At 44.0% G+C, this 20,503-nt stretch overlaps 1 protein-coding gene across 1 annotated transcript in view; it reads left to right on the forward strand.

Annotated features, from left to right (window-relative positions):
- Nucleotides 1–20,503, forward strand: part of GLI3 (GLI family zinc finger 3) — a 286,095-nt gene that overhangs the window by 192,786 nt on the left and 72,806 nt on the right. Inside the window, exons 5-7 of the mRNA XM_060020203.1 lie at nt 5,048–5,253; nt 9,024–9,170; nt 13,717–13,918. Coding sequence (XP_059876186.1) covers nt 5,048–5,253; nt 9,024–9,170; nt 13,717–13,918 — 555 coding nt within the window. The remainder of the gene's footprint in view (nt 1–5,047; nt 5,254–9,023; nt 9,171–13,716; nt 13,919–20,503) is intronic.

Here is a 20,503-nt window from a genome sequence, read left to right on the forward strand (position 1 = left end):
AGACAGCAGTTTTATGATTTAGTTTGAGGGGGTCACAGGCCTATTTCTATACTCTTTGGCTACAACATAAATAGCTTGGGATCCCTGTTCTTGGAGCAGTTCTAAATTTCAGTGTTCTTCCCGGAACGTTTGTTTGTTTTTTGTTTTTTTTCCTCCATGGTTTGTGTTTGCCTTCCAACCACGGAGCCACATACAGCCCCAGAAAAGAGAGAACCGAAAGCTACAAAGGCAGAGAGAGTCATGAGAGGCCAACAGTAATCTTCAATTCAATCTCTGTGTGTATCTACTAAAAATATAAACCGAGAAAGTGACACCTATAATTTTTTTTCCTCGTGCGCCTGTAATCCACACATGAAGATGTTTAGCAAAAGCTTGACAAATATTTACCAGGTCAACTTTAGGGTAGTTTGTGAAATGATATATGTCATTTATATGGAAAACTTGGTGACTGCCTTCCTGACATTTCCCACCTCTTCTTTCTTCAATAGAATTCACCCCTCTGGCCGTCAACTTGAATGGCTCTTTCTTCCAGCGGTGAATACACATCTGCCTATTAAATGTAACGTCTTCCCTTTCAGATTTGCTTTACAGTTAAAAGCAAAATAAATGACCAACGATCTAGATGCCAAGAATTTGGAAATGACTCTGTTAGGGAAGGTTAAAAGCAGCTTTATGGAAAAACTGTAGTTTATGTATGTTTACATCCATGTCAGGTGGCTGCCACGGCCATTGTAGTTCAAGGCTGGGTGCTCGGCTTTGATGACTTAGAAAGCCATTCTTGTCAGTCTTCGGTGCTAGAGGAGGGTCATGCTAGCCCAACTCACAAGAGCCTGATTTGGAGACAGAATGAATAAGTCATCAACTTTCAGTGAGAAATTGAACAGCAAGGACATGAGAACACCAGTCTCCAAAAGTCTTGCTCTTTGGACATTTGTTTGCTGAACTGAAAACAGGTGACACACAAAAAAGTTGATGGATGGTTCTTGCAACCACCAAGAACATGAGTGCCCTGTGCCAGTGGTGACAGCAGCCCTGGCAGAGCACTGTCACTGTTCCACGTTGTGTATAAGGAAACACGCCTCAGTGACAGAGTCAAGGATGAGCCTGAGTTCAAGTCCAGGTCCTTCAGAGCTCTTGCCTGTAACGATAACTGAGTGCATGTTCTTAACCACCTTGTGTGGTGTTATGATTTTGAGTGGAGGTCCTGGGAACCCCGAGGAGATGCTCCCGGGAGACTGACAGGTTGGGGAACAAAGCAGACAGGTGTGTTCACACCATACGATTTGCTTTGAAAAAAGGGTTCCAATAGTTCAGTGTTTGAAAATCACATAGTATGCTGTATTTGCCACCCCTCATGTGCGTGTGTGTGTTTATGTGCATGTATGAGTGTATCTGTACATATATACGTTTGTCTCTGTTGTATATGTGTGTATATTAGGAGTGGAATATATTAGTATAGTTTGTGAAGTAAGTTGTATGCACGTCTTCAGCATTTATTAGATACTAGCTCAGTACATCAGGCTTTAGTCATATTCACTTGCCAAGACCCCCAGGAGGTAGGTATCCTCCCCATTGGACTATTTAGGACAAGAAGGTGGTGAGTATCACGGCCAGGGTCCCACAGCTGCTGTCCCATCCACGTCGGTTCCCCTTCAGCCCTGAGCCCTCCCATCGTACCACTGCTCTGACTCAGCTGTCCCGAGAATTCCTGATGACCCTTCCCTGAATGACCCTCATTAAACATTTTCCTGTTGTATCCTGGGGGTGGCTGGCCTTTGACTACTAGATGGTTCTTTTCTTTAGAGCAGTTGATACCTTGCAGCTTTCTTTTTTTTTTTTTTTGAATTGGGGTATAATTGCTTTACAATGCTGTGTCAGTTTCTGCTGTATAACAAAGTGAATCAGTTATACATATACATATGTTCCCATATCTCTTCCCTCTTGCGTCTCCCTCCCTCCCACCCCCCCATCCCACCCCTCCAGGCGGTCACAAAGCACAGAGCTGATAGCCCTGTGCTATGCGGCTGCTTCCCACTAGCTATCTACCTTACGTTTGGTAGTGTATATATGTCCATGCCTCTCTCTCGCTTTGTCACAGCTCACCCTTCCCCCTCCCCATATCCTCAAGTCCGTTCTCCAGTAGGTCTGTGTCTTTATTCCCGTCTTACCCCTAGGTTCTTCATGACATTTTTTTTTTTCTTAAATTCCATATATATGTGTTAGCATACGGTATTTGTTTTTCTCTTTCTGACTTACTTCACTCTGCATGACAGACTCTGGGTCTATCCACCTCATTACAAATAGCTCAGTTTTGTTCCTTTTTATGGCTGAGTGATATGCCATTGTATATATGTGCCACGTCTTCTTTATCCATTCATCCGATGATGGACACTTAGGTTGTTTCCATTTGCAGCTTTCTTAGTCGCATTCCTGTCTGAAAGCATGTCCCACCATCTCGTTGAGAAATAGGTGACTCCGTACCTTCCCAGCATCATCTCCGGAGGGGAGGGACAGGCATGGGTACGACATGCACCAGAGTGCGTGGAGTTTCCTGACTTCATCTCCAAATCCTGGAGGGACCAACCCTCTTCTCTGCTGTTGCTCCTGAGGGGTGTGGAAGGGAGGATGGAGCCTGGGCATTCCTGCTGGGGAAGATGTGTCCAGATCTTGATTCCTTACTCATCGACTAGTTCCCCTCAGTCTTCCTGTGAGAACAGATCAAACGAAAGTGAAAGGGGGGGAGGCAGACATCAGGCATCCACAGATCTGCGAGGAGAGAAAAGCATCAGCTGTCTCCTGACTTGCCTGCTTCTTTGGGACTGGTGAGCACCCCAGCCCGATATCTATAATCTTCATGCTGTTCTAAGTGCCGATTTTTTTCCATCCATGATTCTGCAATGGAATCTAGGCTTCTGGGAATATTCTTACTACCATGCTCAATTCTAGAACTTGAGACAAATTACAGGTTCCAATTTTTTGCCTCACGAAGAAACCAATTAGCAATGTCATTGCTTCACTGATTTTTACTTCACAGTGTTCAGACTGAGTTTCTCGTGGATCCTAAGAAAAGCTTGTCTAGGAGGTATCATCTCATGGATGTCTTGAAAGGTCTGCTTTTTTATACTTCTGCGGCACCTGTCTCTCATCATAAATCTACAAATGAGCCTGTTCCTTGATAATCATCCCTTGCGAATCGGATTGGAAGGATTGATTTTCCTTTGTGGTAGAAAATGAATGAATGAATTCGAGCGTCTGGTGTGCTCTAAGGTAGTGACAGGTCTAAATGGAGCGTCAGACTTAACCAGTGACACAGAGCTAACTTATTTTGTAGTAAAGAGCTAAAATAGGATAGACTCATAGGTCTTGCCAATTTCTATTTAAGAACAAGGAATTTTTACTGATTTTTGAGTGGGTATGGAAAGCCTCAAGTTGTTTGGAAAAGAAATAGCTATTTTCAGGTGGTGACTTCTCACTCTGCCAACATGTAAATTTAGAAAACTCTGGATTTTTATTTTATTTCACCCAAAGTGACATCTGAAGAACAAATAAAAAGCCTCTTTTTTTTTTTTTTTAAGTTCAAAACGAAAAAAAGAGTAAGAAGGAACAAGTAAGAAAATCCTCTCCCTCCCGTGTGTTTTAACCTCTTTGATTTTCTACTGAGAAGATTCATGATCTGAGCTTGGGGTTCATTTAACTCAGTGCCCTTCGAGGAGCTGGCTTCTCCCAGGACTCTGTTCTGACGGGGCTGGGGGCCAGAGCCCAGCTGCGGCTGCACGTGCCTTTGCTTGGGAGGCGGGAGGAGAGAATGTGTTTGTCCTCCCTTTCCTTTCACTCCTGAAGCCAGCGCCGCAAGAGGAGTTTGCAGTTCTCAGAACATCCCTCTCTATCACGGTCTCGCCTTTTTATGGCCGTATTCTCTGTGAATGAAAAAAGGGAAAGTACAAGTGTTCAGCCCATCAGAGCCAGTTCACTGGATTATCCACACAAAACGTTTTCTATTAGAGGAGGAACAGGGCGGCGAGGGGGGGGTTCCACAGACTGGCCGTTCTAGAAATACCTGTCCCTGGGGCTTGGGGGTGGCTCTGGGGAGGGAATTCCCTGGAGTGGTTGAGGTATGGTGGCAGCAAGGTGTGCCTTAGCATTTATTTTCATCAGCCAGAAGCTTACATTCTACCTTGGCTCGTTATAACTAAGGCAGGAGCTTGATCAAAACCCTGACCTTTTCCAACTTTCTAACCCCAGGAGCGCTTCGTTACGGGTTGTTCACTGAACGCGGCTGATCAGGAAGCCAGCCACGTGCAGAACGGCTGTGAGAGGAAGCTGCCTCCCAGGGCTGCGGCTCACGGAGCAGGGGGGCTGCCTTCAAAACAGGGAAACCCATATCTGTGAAACTGGGTTTGCTCACAACCTCAAGACCCAGAACGCTCAAGCCGGAGCACCTATGTATAGAGTGTCAATTTCATGTTTCTTACAGACTTTTGCAATTAGTCTCTTTTCTCATTTGTAGGCATCTCTGCCATGTGCATGCACAGACTCCCAGATGAGAAGAATCTTCCTTCCTTTCTTCTCTCTCCATCCCTCCCTTCCTAGCTTCCTTCCTTCCTCCCTCCCTCCTTCCTTTCTTTCTTTTCTTTTTTTTTTTTTAATGCAGTACCATGATGGTGAGAGAGACGTTCAATGGTAAAATTAACATCCAGGTCAAATGGAAAATAGAATCACAGCAACTACTTTAAGCTCAGATGCCTGTTTAGAATTTCTTCTCATGAGGAAAACCAAAGGGCTTTATTCTCCTATATTCTGAGTGCCAGGAAACTTCTCAGAGATCCGTTTTCTTTGCCCAAATAATTGCATAGTAGCATTCTACCTACACGATGTCACCATGATCTTAAGGTCCTAGTGCTGGAAATGTATTTGCCTGATCTTCTTTCCCCCAAGACACCTTGAGTTCACATAAAATTTTACTTATTTTCTTTCACAGACAGCCTCTGCCTACGGAGCTCTTGGTCTCATGCGTATACCTCTTGTGTGTGCTTTTCTTTTTCCCTAGGCCTTCTGCCTTATCTAGTAGCCCCACGTATTCCGACCTGCCCTTCATCAGGATCTCCCCGCATCGGAATCCCGCTGCACCTTCTGAGTCCCCCTTCAGCCCTCCGCATCCCTACATCAACCCCTACATGGACTACATCCGGTCCCTACACAGCAGCCCGTCCCTCTCCATGATTTCGGCCGCCCGCGGGCTGAGCCCCACAGATGGTGAGTCTCAGACCAGCCTGTCTGCTTCCATACGTCATGCCTCTGCAGGAACGTGGCATAGAGTAACTGATGCTTCTTGAGTCCCGTGTGCCAGGCGCTGTGCTAAGTGATGTGATTACGTGCTTTCATTTCAGCCTCATGACACCTCCATGAGGGTGGGATATTATGTCCATTTTCAGGTGAGGATAAGGGCAGAGGGTCCAAGTAACCTGAAACCTGGTTCACTGGCTAGTAAGTGGCAGAGGTGGTACTCAGAGCCAGAATGCGCTGACGCCCGAATCCTTGCGCTCATTCACTGCTCTGCTCTGTGGCTTCACGTATATTTGGATTGGCCCTGTTGCCATTCCCACACTGTGCATGTGTAACCAGCACATTTTGCTCCCCTTCTGATGAACGCTTTTCTGTGCTGCGTGTCTGAAGGACACGTGTATACAGATGTGTCCACTGGAGCCACACTTTGCAAACTCCGGTGCGCATAGGTATCCCCTGGGGATGGTGATAAAATACTGTTCTCTTTGGGGTGGGTCCAGGTGCGGCCTGAGGTTCTGCACTTCTGAGAAGCTCCCAGGTGATGTCAGTGCTGCTGGTCTAGGGACCACGCTCTGAGCTGCAAGGTCGCAGAGAACGTGATGGGCCGGCTCTGTTGTATGCACCCTCTGTCCTTGACCAAATGAACACTGCAAGAGGGATGCGGTGGGACAAGAAACAAACTTTGACTTTAATTCTCTTATACTTGATGTTCATCTTAAGCTCCAAAGCACCAAATTCCTGTTGTTCTGTTGGCCTCCCAATTACTTGTCACCTGACTCTTTTAAATTGGACCTGTGCATTACACAAGTGCCCAATGATAAAATGCTCCTTTGGTTCAGGAAGAGCATTTCCCATCTCACGCACACATATACAAACTCATTTGCCCACAATTGCTAGCGTCTGAGTTAAGGTCCAGGATGGCGTAAGCTGTATTGATGACAGGTAGAGGATTATGAGCTCTCTGCGGCAAACCACAAATCTCTGATGCTTGTGTTGGGGCACAGAGACACACTATGCAGTCCGTCTCACCCAGCAGCACGGTCCACATTCTCCACTCAGACGCTTCCGAGGCTGGCCGTGCATGGTGGGGATAGTAGATGGAAGCTTCCTGAGGTTTTTCAGTAAATATCCACTCATTCATACAAGAAGCTGTGCTCCAGCAATAGCTGCTGGCTCACTTTTCTTCCTCTGATTCAGTGCAGTGAATATACTTGCAAGGTCCCTAATGAAGAAGTTTTGCCATTTCGACAAGATTCACACTGTAAAAAGAAAACTGTAAAACAGTGAGATTGGAGTTCGTTCTGCTTTGGATTTGGTTTTCTAGTGGGAAAAATGGAAAGTCACCTCCATGGAATACTTGGGGGTTCATGGAAGTGACTAATAAGAACAGAGGGAGAGAGGGGTCGAGAGGTCAGCTGACGATGGGCTTGGAATGTTGCCCGGCTTCTGGACATTTTAGTGGGGCCACTGAAGTTGGTACCTCTAGTTAAAACATCTTGTCATCTGCTTTCCATAGTATTTGATGATGAATATGACTAAAATATTCTTTGGTTGGTTGTTCTGCCTCTCAGGAGTCCAATTAATACCCAAGTCAGGTCACTAATATTTGTCTCTTGTGGTCTGTGATTTTTGTATATATCTCTCTGTCTTTACGACGTATGAGAAGTATGTGGACACATATAAAAAAGAATGAAGTAATGCCATTTGCAGCAACATGGATGGACCTAGAGATGATCATACTAAGTGAAGTAAGTCAGAAAGAGAAAGACAAATATCATATGATATCGCTTATATGTAGACTCTAAAAAAAAATGACACAGGGCTTCCCTGGTGGCGCAGTGGTTGAGAGTCCGCCTGCCGATGCAGGGGACAAGGGTTCGTGCCCCGGTCCGGGAAGATCCCACATGCCGCAGAGCGGCTAGGCCCGTGAGCCATGGCCGCTGAGCCTGCGCGTCCGGAGCCTGTGCTCCGCAACGGGAGAGGCCACAACAGTGAGAGGCCCGCACACCGTAAAAAAAAAAAAAAAAAAAAAAAAAAAAAAATGACACAAATGAACTTATTTACAAGACAGAAATAGACTCACAGACATAGAAAACAAACATATGGTTTGGGAAAGGGGGTGGGAGGGATAAATTAGGAGTTTGGAATTAATAGATTCACACTACTATACATAAAATAAACAAGGACCTACTGTATAGCACAAGGAACTATATTCAATATCTTGTAATACTTATAATGGAAAAGAATATGAAAAAGAATATATATGTGTGTGTGTATAACTGAATCACTTTGCTGTGCACCTGAAACTAACACAACATTGTAAATCAACTCTACTTCAGTAAAAAAATTAAAAAGTACATGGACACAAATGTAAAGCCTACACAGACCTATCACTAGAATGCTAGTGTTTCTACATCATAATGATAAAATTAGCTTTTATTGATCGAATGCTATGTGCTAAGCACTTTCCATGCACCATTGCCTTCACTGCTCTCAGCAACTTCCTGTGAAGCTGTAAGAGGTGGAGCTGAGATTTGCATCCACATCTTAGTGTATTTGGAGACCACCCTCAGAACTGCTACAGCGTCCTGCAGCTTTGGCACATAAATTGGCATGCAGAAACTGATCATTATCCCACTGCTATAGAGCTGACGCTTGCCAGTAAATTGCTCCAGATTGATAGGTGTATTTCTTTTTGATTTTGTAATGAAAAAAAGAGAAAAAAAAGAGCTTTAAAATTATGGAACACAAAATTGCAGCTTGCCACCGTCATGTGTTATTAAAGCCAGCTGTGCTGCCTTTTCCACTCGTGACCCAGGGTCCTCCAGTTCCTGAGAGCTGACTCAGACCCTCCTGCCAGAAGGCTTAAGGATGTATGTTAAGTATGTCGTGAAGGACGTCATGGTTATCTGAGTTGTTTACGACTGTAAGAAATGTGAAAAAATAACTGTGCACATACAGTGATTTGATACGACACTTTTTTTTCTTAAGATTATTTATTTATTTTATTTATTTTTGGCTGCGTTGGGTCTTCATTGCTGCGTGCGGGCTTTCTCTAGTTGCAGCGAGCAGGGGCTACTCTTCGTTGCCGTGCGCGGGCTTCTCATTGCAGTGGCTTCTCTTGTTGCGGAGCATGGGCTCTAGGCACGCGGGCTTCAGTAGTTGTGGCACACGGGCTCGGTAATTGTGGCTCATGGGCTCTAGAGTGCAGGCTCAGTAGTTGTGGCGCACGGGCTTAGTTGCTCCGCGGCATGTGGGATCTTCCCAAGACACTTCTATTTGGGGGAGCAAAATAGGGGAATGAGTGTACAGATACATGCACACATATATTGGGTTGGCCAAAAAGTTCGTTTGGTTAATGAATACGTTGTTCAATAAAGTTCTCGGTGAAAATGAAGAATGTCTTTTATTTTTACTTAAACCCGAACGAACTTTTTGGCCAGCCCAATACAATTTAATCATTTGGAATTCCTGGTGATTCTTCAAACTCACTTCGAAAGTTTTATCATGTAGTTTATTTTTTCTATTCTTTTCCTTCAGTTTTATTTTCGAATCAGTGATATCTGGGAGACTTCAGTGAAAGCACGATTTGAGTTCAGGAAGTTTTCCTAGAAAGAACCGTAAAAGGAATGGCTGATGTGGGCTGCATGGCTAACGGACTTTGGGATGTCTCAGGAAAAGCTTCTTTTTGGCCTTCTTTCAACTAATAACCATGTTTTCTTGTCTCCTCTTCCATCCAGCCCCCCACGCTGGAGTCAGCCCAGCGGAATACTATCATCAGATGGCTCTGTTAGCCGGCCAGCGCAGTCCCTATGCAGACATCATCCCCTCCGCTGCCACCGCCGGCGCAGGGGCCATCCACATGGAGTATCTTCATGCCATGGATAGTAAGTGGCGGGCCCCTCTTCTGTAGTCCTGGGCATGGCCAAGCTAACTCATGAAAGGGAGAGGAAGATACAAAGATGGGTTGATTATCTAACTTTTCAAACCGGAGGAGGAGGAACCACCAATACTTGGGACTCTGGTTGCCTTGGTTTCCCAGGAAGCTTCCACAGATGTGGCCATCCTGAGACTCCCGCTTAACTCACTTCATATCAGTGAACTGGAAGATGCAGGCGATTGTAATTTAGCAGATACACAAAAACCTAGTCAGCCCTGATTGTCTTGGTAGCAGAATAAGGGAACGTGTTTGATTAGATGAATGTGCTTTGTCCAGTCATTCCTTGGTTTTATAGATTTTATGCTTTATAAATTAACTAAAAAAGAGACCTATACTTGGTTTTACATTTTTCATTGACTTATTTTTTTCTCATTTTCCACATGTTTTCTTTACATTAAAAAATTCTATCTCATTGAGACCTTTTACGTAGGAAAACTAAAACATTTCCACATCGGGAAGGCCTACTTTTAGCCCTCTACCTAGCAGTGGAAGAAAATGGGAACATTGGTTGTACTTTATATCACTTTATTTTGGGTCCCTCAAGGCTTATGACATGTCCTTTGTGTCACTTCTCTAGACATATAAACAAGAGCCTATGTTTATCATTTTTCAGAACATCCAAGAGTTCTTATTTATTCGGATTCTTTAAGTCCACATCCGTTTGCCAGGTGCCAGGAAGTGAACCTGAAACATCAACCAAGGTGTACATAACGAAACCCTTTGAATACGACGACAGTATGAGTTTGAGTAGGACATATGCTCGAGGTTTTGTTTGTTTCTTCTAGTAGCAGTGATTAATTTGTGATTTTCCATGTAGGGTCTGTTTGGATTCTTCTGTGACAATGGGTGGACCTTGGTCTACTCTCTATTAGTGGTTGATAATTCAGTTCTCAGATTTAGAATAGAGAGAAAATGATTGGTCCACAGGGCATAAAATCTACAGCCTTGGTCCCCTTACTGTCATGAGCTAACTTAGCTGTGTTACATACGAACACAGCTTGAGTGGGTTTCCAATGGGGAGCTCATTACCACACACAGAGTAAGAGAAATGTGTTACATCTTCCGCAGGGATTTTGTTTTCCGCTTTGTAGAAGAGAGAGTTTCCATTTCAGATTCATCATAACCACGTTTCAATTAGGGATTATTGGGGAAAAAAGTTGAGTGTTATTATGCAAATTAGTTATTTAAAAATCTGCAAATAGAGAATTAAAATAAGAGAGAATCCTTGAAAGGTCAGCCCATATTGCCTTCTCTATTTGATGAGAATGTGTTTAGTCAGGCAATGGCAGTTTTTATCTAAATAAAGGATGAAGCTACCCTTTTACTTTGTAAAAACTAATTAAAGGCATTTTAATTTGCCAGAGTATGTGGTAAATTGATTGTCATTAACTAGGAATTTAGATGTCCTATCATTCATCACATAAAAAGAAACCTCCTTTTTCTTTGTCAGAATCTTTTATTAGAATAGAGAAACAAAACAATTAACAGAAAGCCAGATAGGAGAGATCTGTGTTGGAACAGTAAGAATGCTAGGGCTTAGATTTAAGAAGGAAGCCGTAGGATCAGTGAAGAACTGGGCCACTTCTCTTTCAGCAGTTTTGAAATCCACACCTCGTAGGTTAGCTGTTCCCTTCAACAGATGACCCCAGGTCACTGCCCCAAATGCTGACAACTTTCTCTTTCTATGCTTCGTTGTTAGGGGGTTGGGAAGAGCATGATAAAGGGTTGGAAAGTGCGTAAAGTACTATATCCCTGCCCTCTAAAATAGCTGAAATAGCATTTAGTTTAATAGAACATAACCAGAATGTTATGTTTTAAATTTAAATCATAGGAGACTTTTGCAAGGGAGGAGTGAAATGACTCTAAATTCCTACATTGGCTCTGCAGTAGCAAAAGCAGAGGCAAACTGGGATCGAGCTGGTCATTCTGATCCACTGTTACAGCTCTTCAGGACTCTTCCATTAGCAGAAACGGCAATAAACTGGATTCAGATGAGCACCTGACTTTTAAATGGGCCTACCTGGGTGTCAGCCAGCTTCAGGATAGAGTATTTGTGTGTTGCACATTAGAATGAACAAGTCTGTTTTATGGCTCTAATTCTGCTTTTTGGGATTCTAGTGACCTTTAAAGACAGGAGAGCAAGTAATCCCTATAAGGAATATCCTAGAGAAATCCTAGACACTCATGAAAACCACACTATTTATACTGGTGGAAACTGACTTAAATAAGTACCCATCTTGGAGGGAAAAGCAGAGGAGCCGGACCATCCAGGCCCTGGGCAACCTGGAGGCTTCCATGGAAGGGATGAAGCCAGGCCCTGGGCTCTGTCCTTGGATGATGTGATGGGGATATAGGCCTCTGGTGTTTTATAGTCCTCAGACAGCCTCCTTATCTATTTAGTGTTTTGTTAAAAATCAGGAAATCAGCTCTATCTGGAATGTCCTGTTACTTCTAACTCTGCCAGGGATCACTGAATCCCACTGAGAATGGTTACTCTCGAGGATGATATGGAAACTGACCAGAAGTCTGGTTTGTCCTTGGAATCCTTTGGAAGTGGAATGCATTTCTTCACTGAAAAACTTTTCGGATGAAATTAGCCTCTCATAGTGAGTAAAAAGGAGACATTTATGTGTAAGGCAGATGCCATAATAAAAGTAAGATGCTGGTTTAAATACTAAGAGCTGTGAACATAGTGGGATTGTTATTTTTGTACGACTATGGCCTAAGTCAGGTTGGTAATGAAACTATTCTAAATGAAGAAATTCAGTTTTCAATGTGCCTGAAAGAAAGCTTTGAGTAGGTACCACATTTGTTATTCAGATTGGTTTTCCAGTTTCATATACATGGATGGTACTAAGTTCCAGTTTGTGATTTATTTTTTATTCACTATAAAGTATATCTATTCATCTCTATAATATTATCTATAGAGTCTTTCATATCCATCTATTGCACTTCATTAAATTATCTCAAAGCATATGTTGGATTGTAATCTTGTATCCAGGTCCATCTCTGGTGAAGAAAATATTCCCAATGAGTTTTCTGGAGACCAAGTGCCTAGACTTTTTCTGTAAAGAAGGCTTACCTTCTACTTCAGTTTTCCGGGCACCCCAAAATTGCCATGTCCCTGTAAGCAGGTGTACCCATGCTTTGAAATAGAAACCCTCCGTTATTTCTTAAAAGTATCATGTTTGATTTTCCTCTTACCTAGTGGTATTATGTTCTCATTCTGTCATTAAACTTTAGTTTGATGACCCTATAATATAAATGTGACCTTAGAAAAGGCAGGAGTGGGCCTGTGGGCCACATTCATAGCTCTGCCCTAATTCACATCTCTACCATCTACCAAATTGAAGGCAAATGGACATTTAATTTTTAACTCTCCATGTAAAAAGCATTGTATTAAGTTGGCAGGTGTTTAAGTGTGATTTACTAACCTCCAGAATAGAACTTCATCAGTGGAATCTTCTTGAAGTCTCAAAACTCTTATAAATGCAGAGAATTAATTAATCGATTGACTGATTGATCTAATAACCAGAGGCTTAAAATTGACTCATGTTATCTTATTATAATGCTTGCAGGGTTTTTCTCCCCCAACCTTGGAAAATCTGTAAACAAACCACGTCCCAAGCTTTTAAATGTTTCTTGGGACTTAGGCTGTATAGATTATGGGGAGTTTAGGGCAGCATTCCTCCATCTCGGCACTACGGGTGCCAGACGATTCTTCATGGCGGGGGGGCTGCCCTGCCCATTCCCGGGTGTGCAGCAGCTTCCCTGGCCTCTAGATGTTTCTAGCACCCCGTGAGTTGTGATAACCAAAATATCTCCAGATGTTGTCACATGTCCCCTGGGGGCAACATCGCCCCCCCCCCCCACCCCGCATCGAGAACCATTAATTTAGGATAGCGTATTTATCAGTTTTGTCAGTAAAGCCGTAAGTATTCCGTGGATCAGATAACTACAGAAATCATGGGGAAATGCGGGCATAACTAAGCTGGATTGTTTTAATCTTAGGATACTTTAATTCATTTTTTTCCCTTCGGCTCATTGCCTTAAAACGGTGTGCATTGCGGTGGGGAGGGTGGAGTGCGGTGCGACTGTGGGAACCACTGTCTTTGTCGCTGGCGGTGAATTAATGATGAGCATATCTAAGCAGCTGTCAGATTCATAAATCACTGGAAATGAGAGGGAGAACACATAAAAAGTCTCTCCCTTTTGTTTAGCAATTTATCATTTTGTCTGCACATTAATAAACAGAGCTCCCCCGAGGTAAGCCCCTGGAAGATAAATATTTCTCCCTAATTTCCTCAATTGTACCCAGTAGATCACAAGTGGAGGAGAGAGGTACTTGTCAACACCAGTCGCTGGCTTCTTATCCTTCACTTCTTCCACGCTGGCTTCTTATCCTTCACTTCTTCCACGCGGGGTAGTCGGAGCAGATAATGGGTACAGAGTCCAGCCGCAGGTAATCAGGTTCTGTTTTGTTTATACAACAGGCACCAGATTCCCCAGCCCCCGGCTGTCAGCCAGGCCAAGCCGAAAACGTACACTGTCCATATCACCGCTGTCCGATCATAGCTTTGACCTTCAGACCATGATCAGGACGTCTCCCAACTCCTTGGTCACCATTCTCAATAATTCCCGCAGCAGCTCTTCAGCAAGTGGCTCTTACGGCCACTTATCTGCAAGTGCAATCAGGTATGTATTTTCCCCAAATCCATGATGTGTTTCTTTAACAAAACGTCACTGCTCGCCTGCACCTTGCGTTTGCGGTACTGACTACCTACAAGGAAGGATTGCAACAGGACACCGGGGAGGACCCGGGATGCGGATGCAGGTCACATTTCACTACGATGAGTTCCAGAGCCAATTACTGGGCCGAAAAGAATTATTTTGCAGACATCAGTTAGCAGCCCATTTAGAGAAATCGTACTTATTCAGGAATGAAATCCCCTTCCTAGAGACAGTGAGTAATGGCAATCTTTTTATCTTCTTACTAGTTATAGTTCCCTAGAAGGAAAACCAACTTTGTACCTGATTTGGGCACACTTGCGAGGACAGGGACAGAAATCAAAAAAACAGAAGTGGGACTTCCCTGGCAGTCCAGTGGTTAGGACTCCACACTTCCACTGCAAGGGGTGTGGATTCGATTCCTGGTCGGGACACTAAGGTCCCACAGACCGTGAGACATGACCAAAAAGAGAAAAAAGACCAGACGTGAGTCTTGTCTCACGGGGGAAAAGTGTGCATTGGGAGGAAGAAAGAAAAGGGGACAGAAGGGTTTTAAGTCTAAAGGGATTGATGGGTCTTCCATGATGAATATACATATTAGGGAAACCCTAACAGTCCAGAAAAAGAAAAAATGTGTCAGCAATAGTCACATACCATATTTACTAGAAATGATGAATACCATTATTTTTTGTCCTTAATGTTTCCATTACGGTTTTAATTCTTTGCTTGTTCAGCTATCAACAATCCTCCTTGGCAGGCAAGTTAACGTTGAAATATTATAAATCCCCATTTTGATATGATGTCATTTTCTGCAGCATCTGTCTTTTAATATGGTCAGGAAAGTGTGGAAACACGGAACAGAGCAAATGACTCTGCTTGTATGATAGCAGTCCGTACTTACAGAGGGGATTGTTTCAGGATTAGCCGATGTAGACACGAAGGGAGGCTTTGGAGTCGGGCAAAACTGTAGTCAGATTCCAGCTTTGCCACCAGCTGTGCAGACCTTACTTGCCTGTAGGCTCTGAAATTCAGTCTTCACATTTGTAAACTACAGACAAGACAGCCACTGTAGAGGAAAGGGGTACCTTTTATTAAAGCTGGTGTGTATGGGCAGGGCCTGGATGAAGACCCCTGCTCACGGGCAGAGCCGCAGGAGAACTACTCCTGGTGGTCCGTCCCGAGGATGAGCTACTGGGGCCTGGCCATGCTACCTGCAATGTGATCACCCCAATCTGTCTCCGAGGAAGTACGCCCATCTCCAAACCATGGCCTGGCTGTTCTGCACTCCTGGCAGATTTCCCTGGGCTCAGAGGTGGCCATCGACCTTATTTCAGTTTGCTGAAATCATATCATTATTATGTGGCTCGACTAGAAGTCATAGCATCAAAGTGGTGGAAATGAGGTCCACGGTGAAATTCACAGGAATGATATTCACACAGAATCACTTGGTGAGCGTTTTTTCTTCCCTTCTGCTCTCTGCCCAGCTACCGTGACTTTTCACAGCCTCTACAGGACTTAGATTCGAAAGCGGTACACAGAGAGTCTCAGTGCTGTCTTTATTCTTACCCTGGCATCTTCACCCGTTTCCTCATCTCCTCGCCTTTCCCAGGTAATCTAGTACCAGTCCTTGAGAGGCTGTCAGTATCCTGACTTGGAATAATCATTGTCCCCTGCCTCCGAGGAGCTACCGCAGATCTGATTATTCTCATTTGAGCTGGAAGCAGAGATTCCTAAGTCCAGTCAGGCCCCAGGAGACCCGTTTGCGGTCAGGTGACCAGGGCCGTCGGGCACACAGGTCTTTCTTCCCTTCAGCGCCTCACCAGTCTGTCTTCTCTCTTGCAATCTGACCTCTCATTCTTCAGTACACAGCCCCTGTGTGCTAGGATAAGATGTAGCTTCTGATGCATATAAAGTAATACAGATAACCCGAGATGAGATCGGCTCGCTGGAACAATACAATAATTAGAAGAATTACGACCGGTACCACCTGCCAGTCCTTTAGCCGGAGTAGCGTTTGTGCTTCACTTGCTCTGTTCCAAGTTTCGCTTTGTGAAATCTGAAGACCGACTGGAGGACTCCTCAGTAAGTGGTAGGGCCGGTGGCTGACGGGAAGGGAAGCAGCATGAAGAAATCTACAAAGGGTAACTTTCTCAAGAGGGAAAGATACAGGAGTGCATCTCATCTCTGCTTTGTACCCAGGGACACAGCAGGCACAAGAAGCGCTCACTGTTTTCATCTGACAGCAGTTTTGGAAAGGGTAGTGTTATTCTTGTTTTATGCATCAGCACGGAGGGTTTTGCAAGAGGACCAGCCCTCCAATTCCTTGCTTTTTAGTTTGCCCCAAACCCGTTTGACTTGCACACTTACATGTTTTCTACTCCTAATCTGCTTCTCGTGTTGTCAGTGCATATAGTAATGGGGTCAGTTTCTAAAGATGTTTTTCAGTGTGTAATGACACACATTCAGTTTTCTAAAAAAATCTCCTTCACGCGTGTATCCCAGTTCAAATGCTATTCTCTAAGAGGCTGGTAATAGTAGGGACCACCGTTCGAAATTCTTCTGTTTACTTGCTCATCTGGTAGTTGCTATACGTCTCCCTCTACTAGAATACAAATGCCAGAAGGTCTAGGACTGTGTATGTTTTGTTCACGGCCACACTTCCCAGCTCACAACATCTGTGCCCTGTCACCTTGATACCACTCAACAAGTATTTCTGGAGTGAATAAATGAAGGAGCTCTTTAATGAGCCATTAGAATTCTAATCGCCCTCCTTATTAAAAGGAAGTTTCCATGTGGTGGATGAATAATGCTGGCTTTCGGAAGGTTATAGCGTATATGTGGATAGTATATCGTATATCCGTAGGTTGACAGTTACATGGAGATACAGAGGGATGGACACAAAATAAAGGGATAAAAAAGCAAATGTCCATCCTCAGTTTGTATATGGTTCCTATGTTTATGTATTTACTTAATAATTCAGACTGCTATAAGAATTCCATATAAAGCACATATTTATTCACAAAAGCTCAGCTACATCTTAAAACATAGTACTTGATTACGGCTAACTGATTAAAACATATTGTCCAAATGTATAGCAAAAGTCTTTTTTATGTCATAACTGAGAACATCATTCAGAAAAATAACTCCGTGCACTTAAAAGGATGTTGTGAAATAGTTAACTGTCTCAAAAAGTTCTAACTTCTCCATCACCCTGAAGACTCCTGTCTAAGACTAGCTGATTCACATTTATCCCATACAGCCTGTTAAGCCCCACCCTCTCTGGTTAAGGCTAGTATTATAAATATCCAGTTAATGGCGTAAATTGGAAATAGTTTGACCTCTGCTAATACCTTCCCCTAGAAATCGAGCTCCCATCGGAGGAGAAAGTGCTTCAACTGACCCTCATCTTCCATCTTCTAGCAAAAGTAAAGGGAACAAAGAAATGAGTAATCTGTTCATTTCTAACCCGCCAGTTACAGCTTTCTCACTTTGGGTTTAACAGCGAAAATGAAGATGGCTTCATATCCTTAGTAGTTTCAGGTCTGGTTCGGCCAGGACAGACACCTCAATGAAGATGAGAGCTGAGTGCCCAGAGCGCAGCCTCACAAATCAGTGCGTGTTTTCTGCAGCTGGCACTGACCAGCTCTGCCCGGTGACCAGAGAGCAGGGGTCTTTTCTTCTGCGCGGCGTCAGCCCTCCCAGACATCAGGCCCCGGAGTGAGGATGCATCTGGCAGGTCCAGTGCCACTTCCTGAGAATGGTAGGAATCACCTCAGCCTCCACAGCAGCTTGACTCTGCGCTGTTACCTGCCATGAGTCAACTCATGCGTGTCAGACAAACAACACGAGATGACTTGGGTGGGAAACATCAAAGAATCGATGAATCCACAGCCCAGTGACCAGGGTCCTTGAAATTCTCTGACTGCATCTTCTAAAAACTACGAGACAACCTTCTCTTCCCCTAGAATCAGTGAAAATAATGAATCCTCACTCAAAGGGACAGTTTTCATTTACTTCCAGGTGTGGCCATTGGTTTGAGGTAGTCTTCCATTTAATCCGTTACTCCTTCATTTCGCAAATATTTGCATACTCAACTGTGTGCTGGTTGCTGTGCAGGACGTGAGGGCTGCAGAGATGAATGAGAGACACGATTCCTGTCCTCACGGAACTCACGGAAGGGAAAGGCCTCCAATCAGCACAAGGTTGGAGGTGGGCAGGGCCAGACCGTGAGCAGGGTGGACCGCTGATCCCAGAACCGTAGGAAGCCTTCAAGGCCCCGGTGAGGCTGCCTTGTTTTAAGGACCGGGGAGTTTCATGGGCTGAATCAAAGGCGCTCAACTGCTTACGTGGGCGAAACTGCCAGGTCTAACTGAATTTCCTCTCCTGTTCCCCTTATATCCTTCTCTCTTAAAAATCCTCCAATGGGAGGTACGAGTGAAAGGATTGGAAGGAGATAATAATGTCTGGCGATGTTTTTAAAGCGTTGGTGATGCTTTTTCTGACCATTTCTACATGCCTGACCAGTTACATGATTTGGGTGCTTCAGGCCAAATCTCACTGGAGAGTGTGTTACTGCTATATATGTTCTTGGAGGTTTTGTCTGTTTAGTGGCAGCCCAGCTTCTAAAGCCTTTTAGGACTCTTGCATCCTAGAAAGCCTAATGTATTTTTGTCCAAAGCAGTATTGAAAGAGTGCATATGCCTCGGTGTAAACATTGGGATGATACTTAACTCATTTTGTGAGCATGTGGGTCCTTACGCGTGGGCTCATTACTTCTTCCGAGGCTGCTGGGTTTTCCAGTGAACTTGCCCCGGGGGGCTTTTATGGATGGACGTGGAAGCTTTACTTTTTTACTTTCAAATAGAAGCACGTGCATGCGTGTGTGTCCCTATACCGACATGTATACAGATGATAATGGCTGTTGGCCTGTTCTCTGCAAAACCGGGAAGCATTGTTCTTCCTTTGAATGGCAGCTGTGGTACAGTAAATTCCACAGCTGGAACCAGAAAGTGGACGACCTCATTAGTATGACAACCACAAAGTAACCACAAAGTTGGTTTTGATTAGATGCCTCCTTCTCCCCCTTCCTCTCTCTTTCCTTGAAGCCAGTTTCTGAAATTTGGGGGCCCCCATGTTACAGTGTGGACTGTTGCCTGACTCCACCTCCAGTACTGGTTTCATGAACAAGAAATAGGAGAGATGGGACACTGAAAAGGAGATAGCGTCATTGGATTCGTCAGCCTATAGAAAACTGGGTTAACTGCAACATGAAGTTGTTTTTTTTTCTCTTTTATCAAAATATAGTTAATTTACAATGGTGTGTTAGTTTCAAGTATACAGCAAAGTGATTCAGTTATACATTTGTGTATATATATTCTTTTTCAAATTATTTTCCATTATAGGTTAGAATTTTTTTTTTTTTTTTTTTTGGCGGTATGCGGGCGTCTCACCACTGTGGCCTCTCCCGTTGCGGAGCACAGGCTCCGGACGCGCAGGCTCAGCGGCTATGGCTCACGGGCCCAGCCGCTGCACGGCATGTGGGATCTTCCCGGACCCGGGCACGAACCCGCGTCCCCCGCATCGGCAGGCGGACACCAGGGAAGCCCCATTAGAGGTTATTACAAGATATTGAGTATAGTTCCCTGTGTTATGTAGTAGGGCCTTGTTTACCTCTTTTATATATAGTGGAGTGTACATGTTAATCCTAAACTCCTAATTTATCTCTCCCCTGCCCCCTTCCTGGTATCCCCTTTGGCAACCATAAATTTGTTCTCTATGCCTATGAGTCTGTTTCTGTTTCGTAGATAAGTTCATTTGTGTCAGCATGTTTTATATTCCACATATAAGTGATATCACATGATATTTGTCTTTCTCTGACTGACTTCACCTAGTATGATAATCTGTAGGTCCATCCATGTTGCTGCAGATAGTATTAGTTCATTCTTTTTCATTGCTGAGTAGTGTTCCATTGTATATATATACCACATATTCTTTATTTATTCGTTTGTTGATGGACATTTAGACTGCAGCATGAAGTTTCTTAATCCAATGCCCGACCTGAAGAAATACATTATAAAAGCATCACATGAGTTTCTTTTAAGGAAGTCTTAAAAATTCACATCTGAAGAAAACTGACCAACTAGGGCAGTTGAAAAAAAATGTGTGTATCGGTCGTTAGCATTGATTTTACATTTAAAACATTTCCTAAGAATATATAGCTGCCACATACTCTTCTCTCCTCTTCACTTTGGGTAAGAGATGGTGCCTTTGTGACTCAGGCCTTCCCGTGACCACCCATGTCAGGGCTCTGCTCTGGTTTAATTCTCTCATCAATCTCAGGCCAGCCCAGCTCCATGCCTGGTCCTCCAGGTCAGGGAGGGTTTCCGGAGATGAACCTGGAAACTGATGATGAGCCTTTCGGCTGAGTTCCCAGCAACCTCCCTCGTCCTTCCCCACATTAGCACAGAGGAACCCCAGCCCTGAGACTCAGTGGAAGGAGATGTTCCATGCAGCTCTAAGGAAAAACTATGATTTTTTTTTTTTTTTTGAAAA

Source organism: Delphinus delphis, chromosome 9, assembly GCF_949987515.2.
Source record: "Delphinus delphis chromosome 9, mDelDel1.2, whole genome shotgun sequence".
NCBI lineage: Eukaryota > Metazoa > Chordata > Mammalia > Artiodactyla > Delphinidae > Delphinus > Delphinus delphis.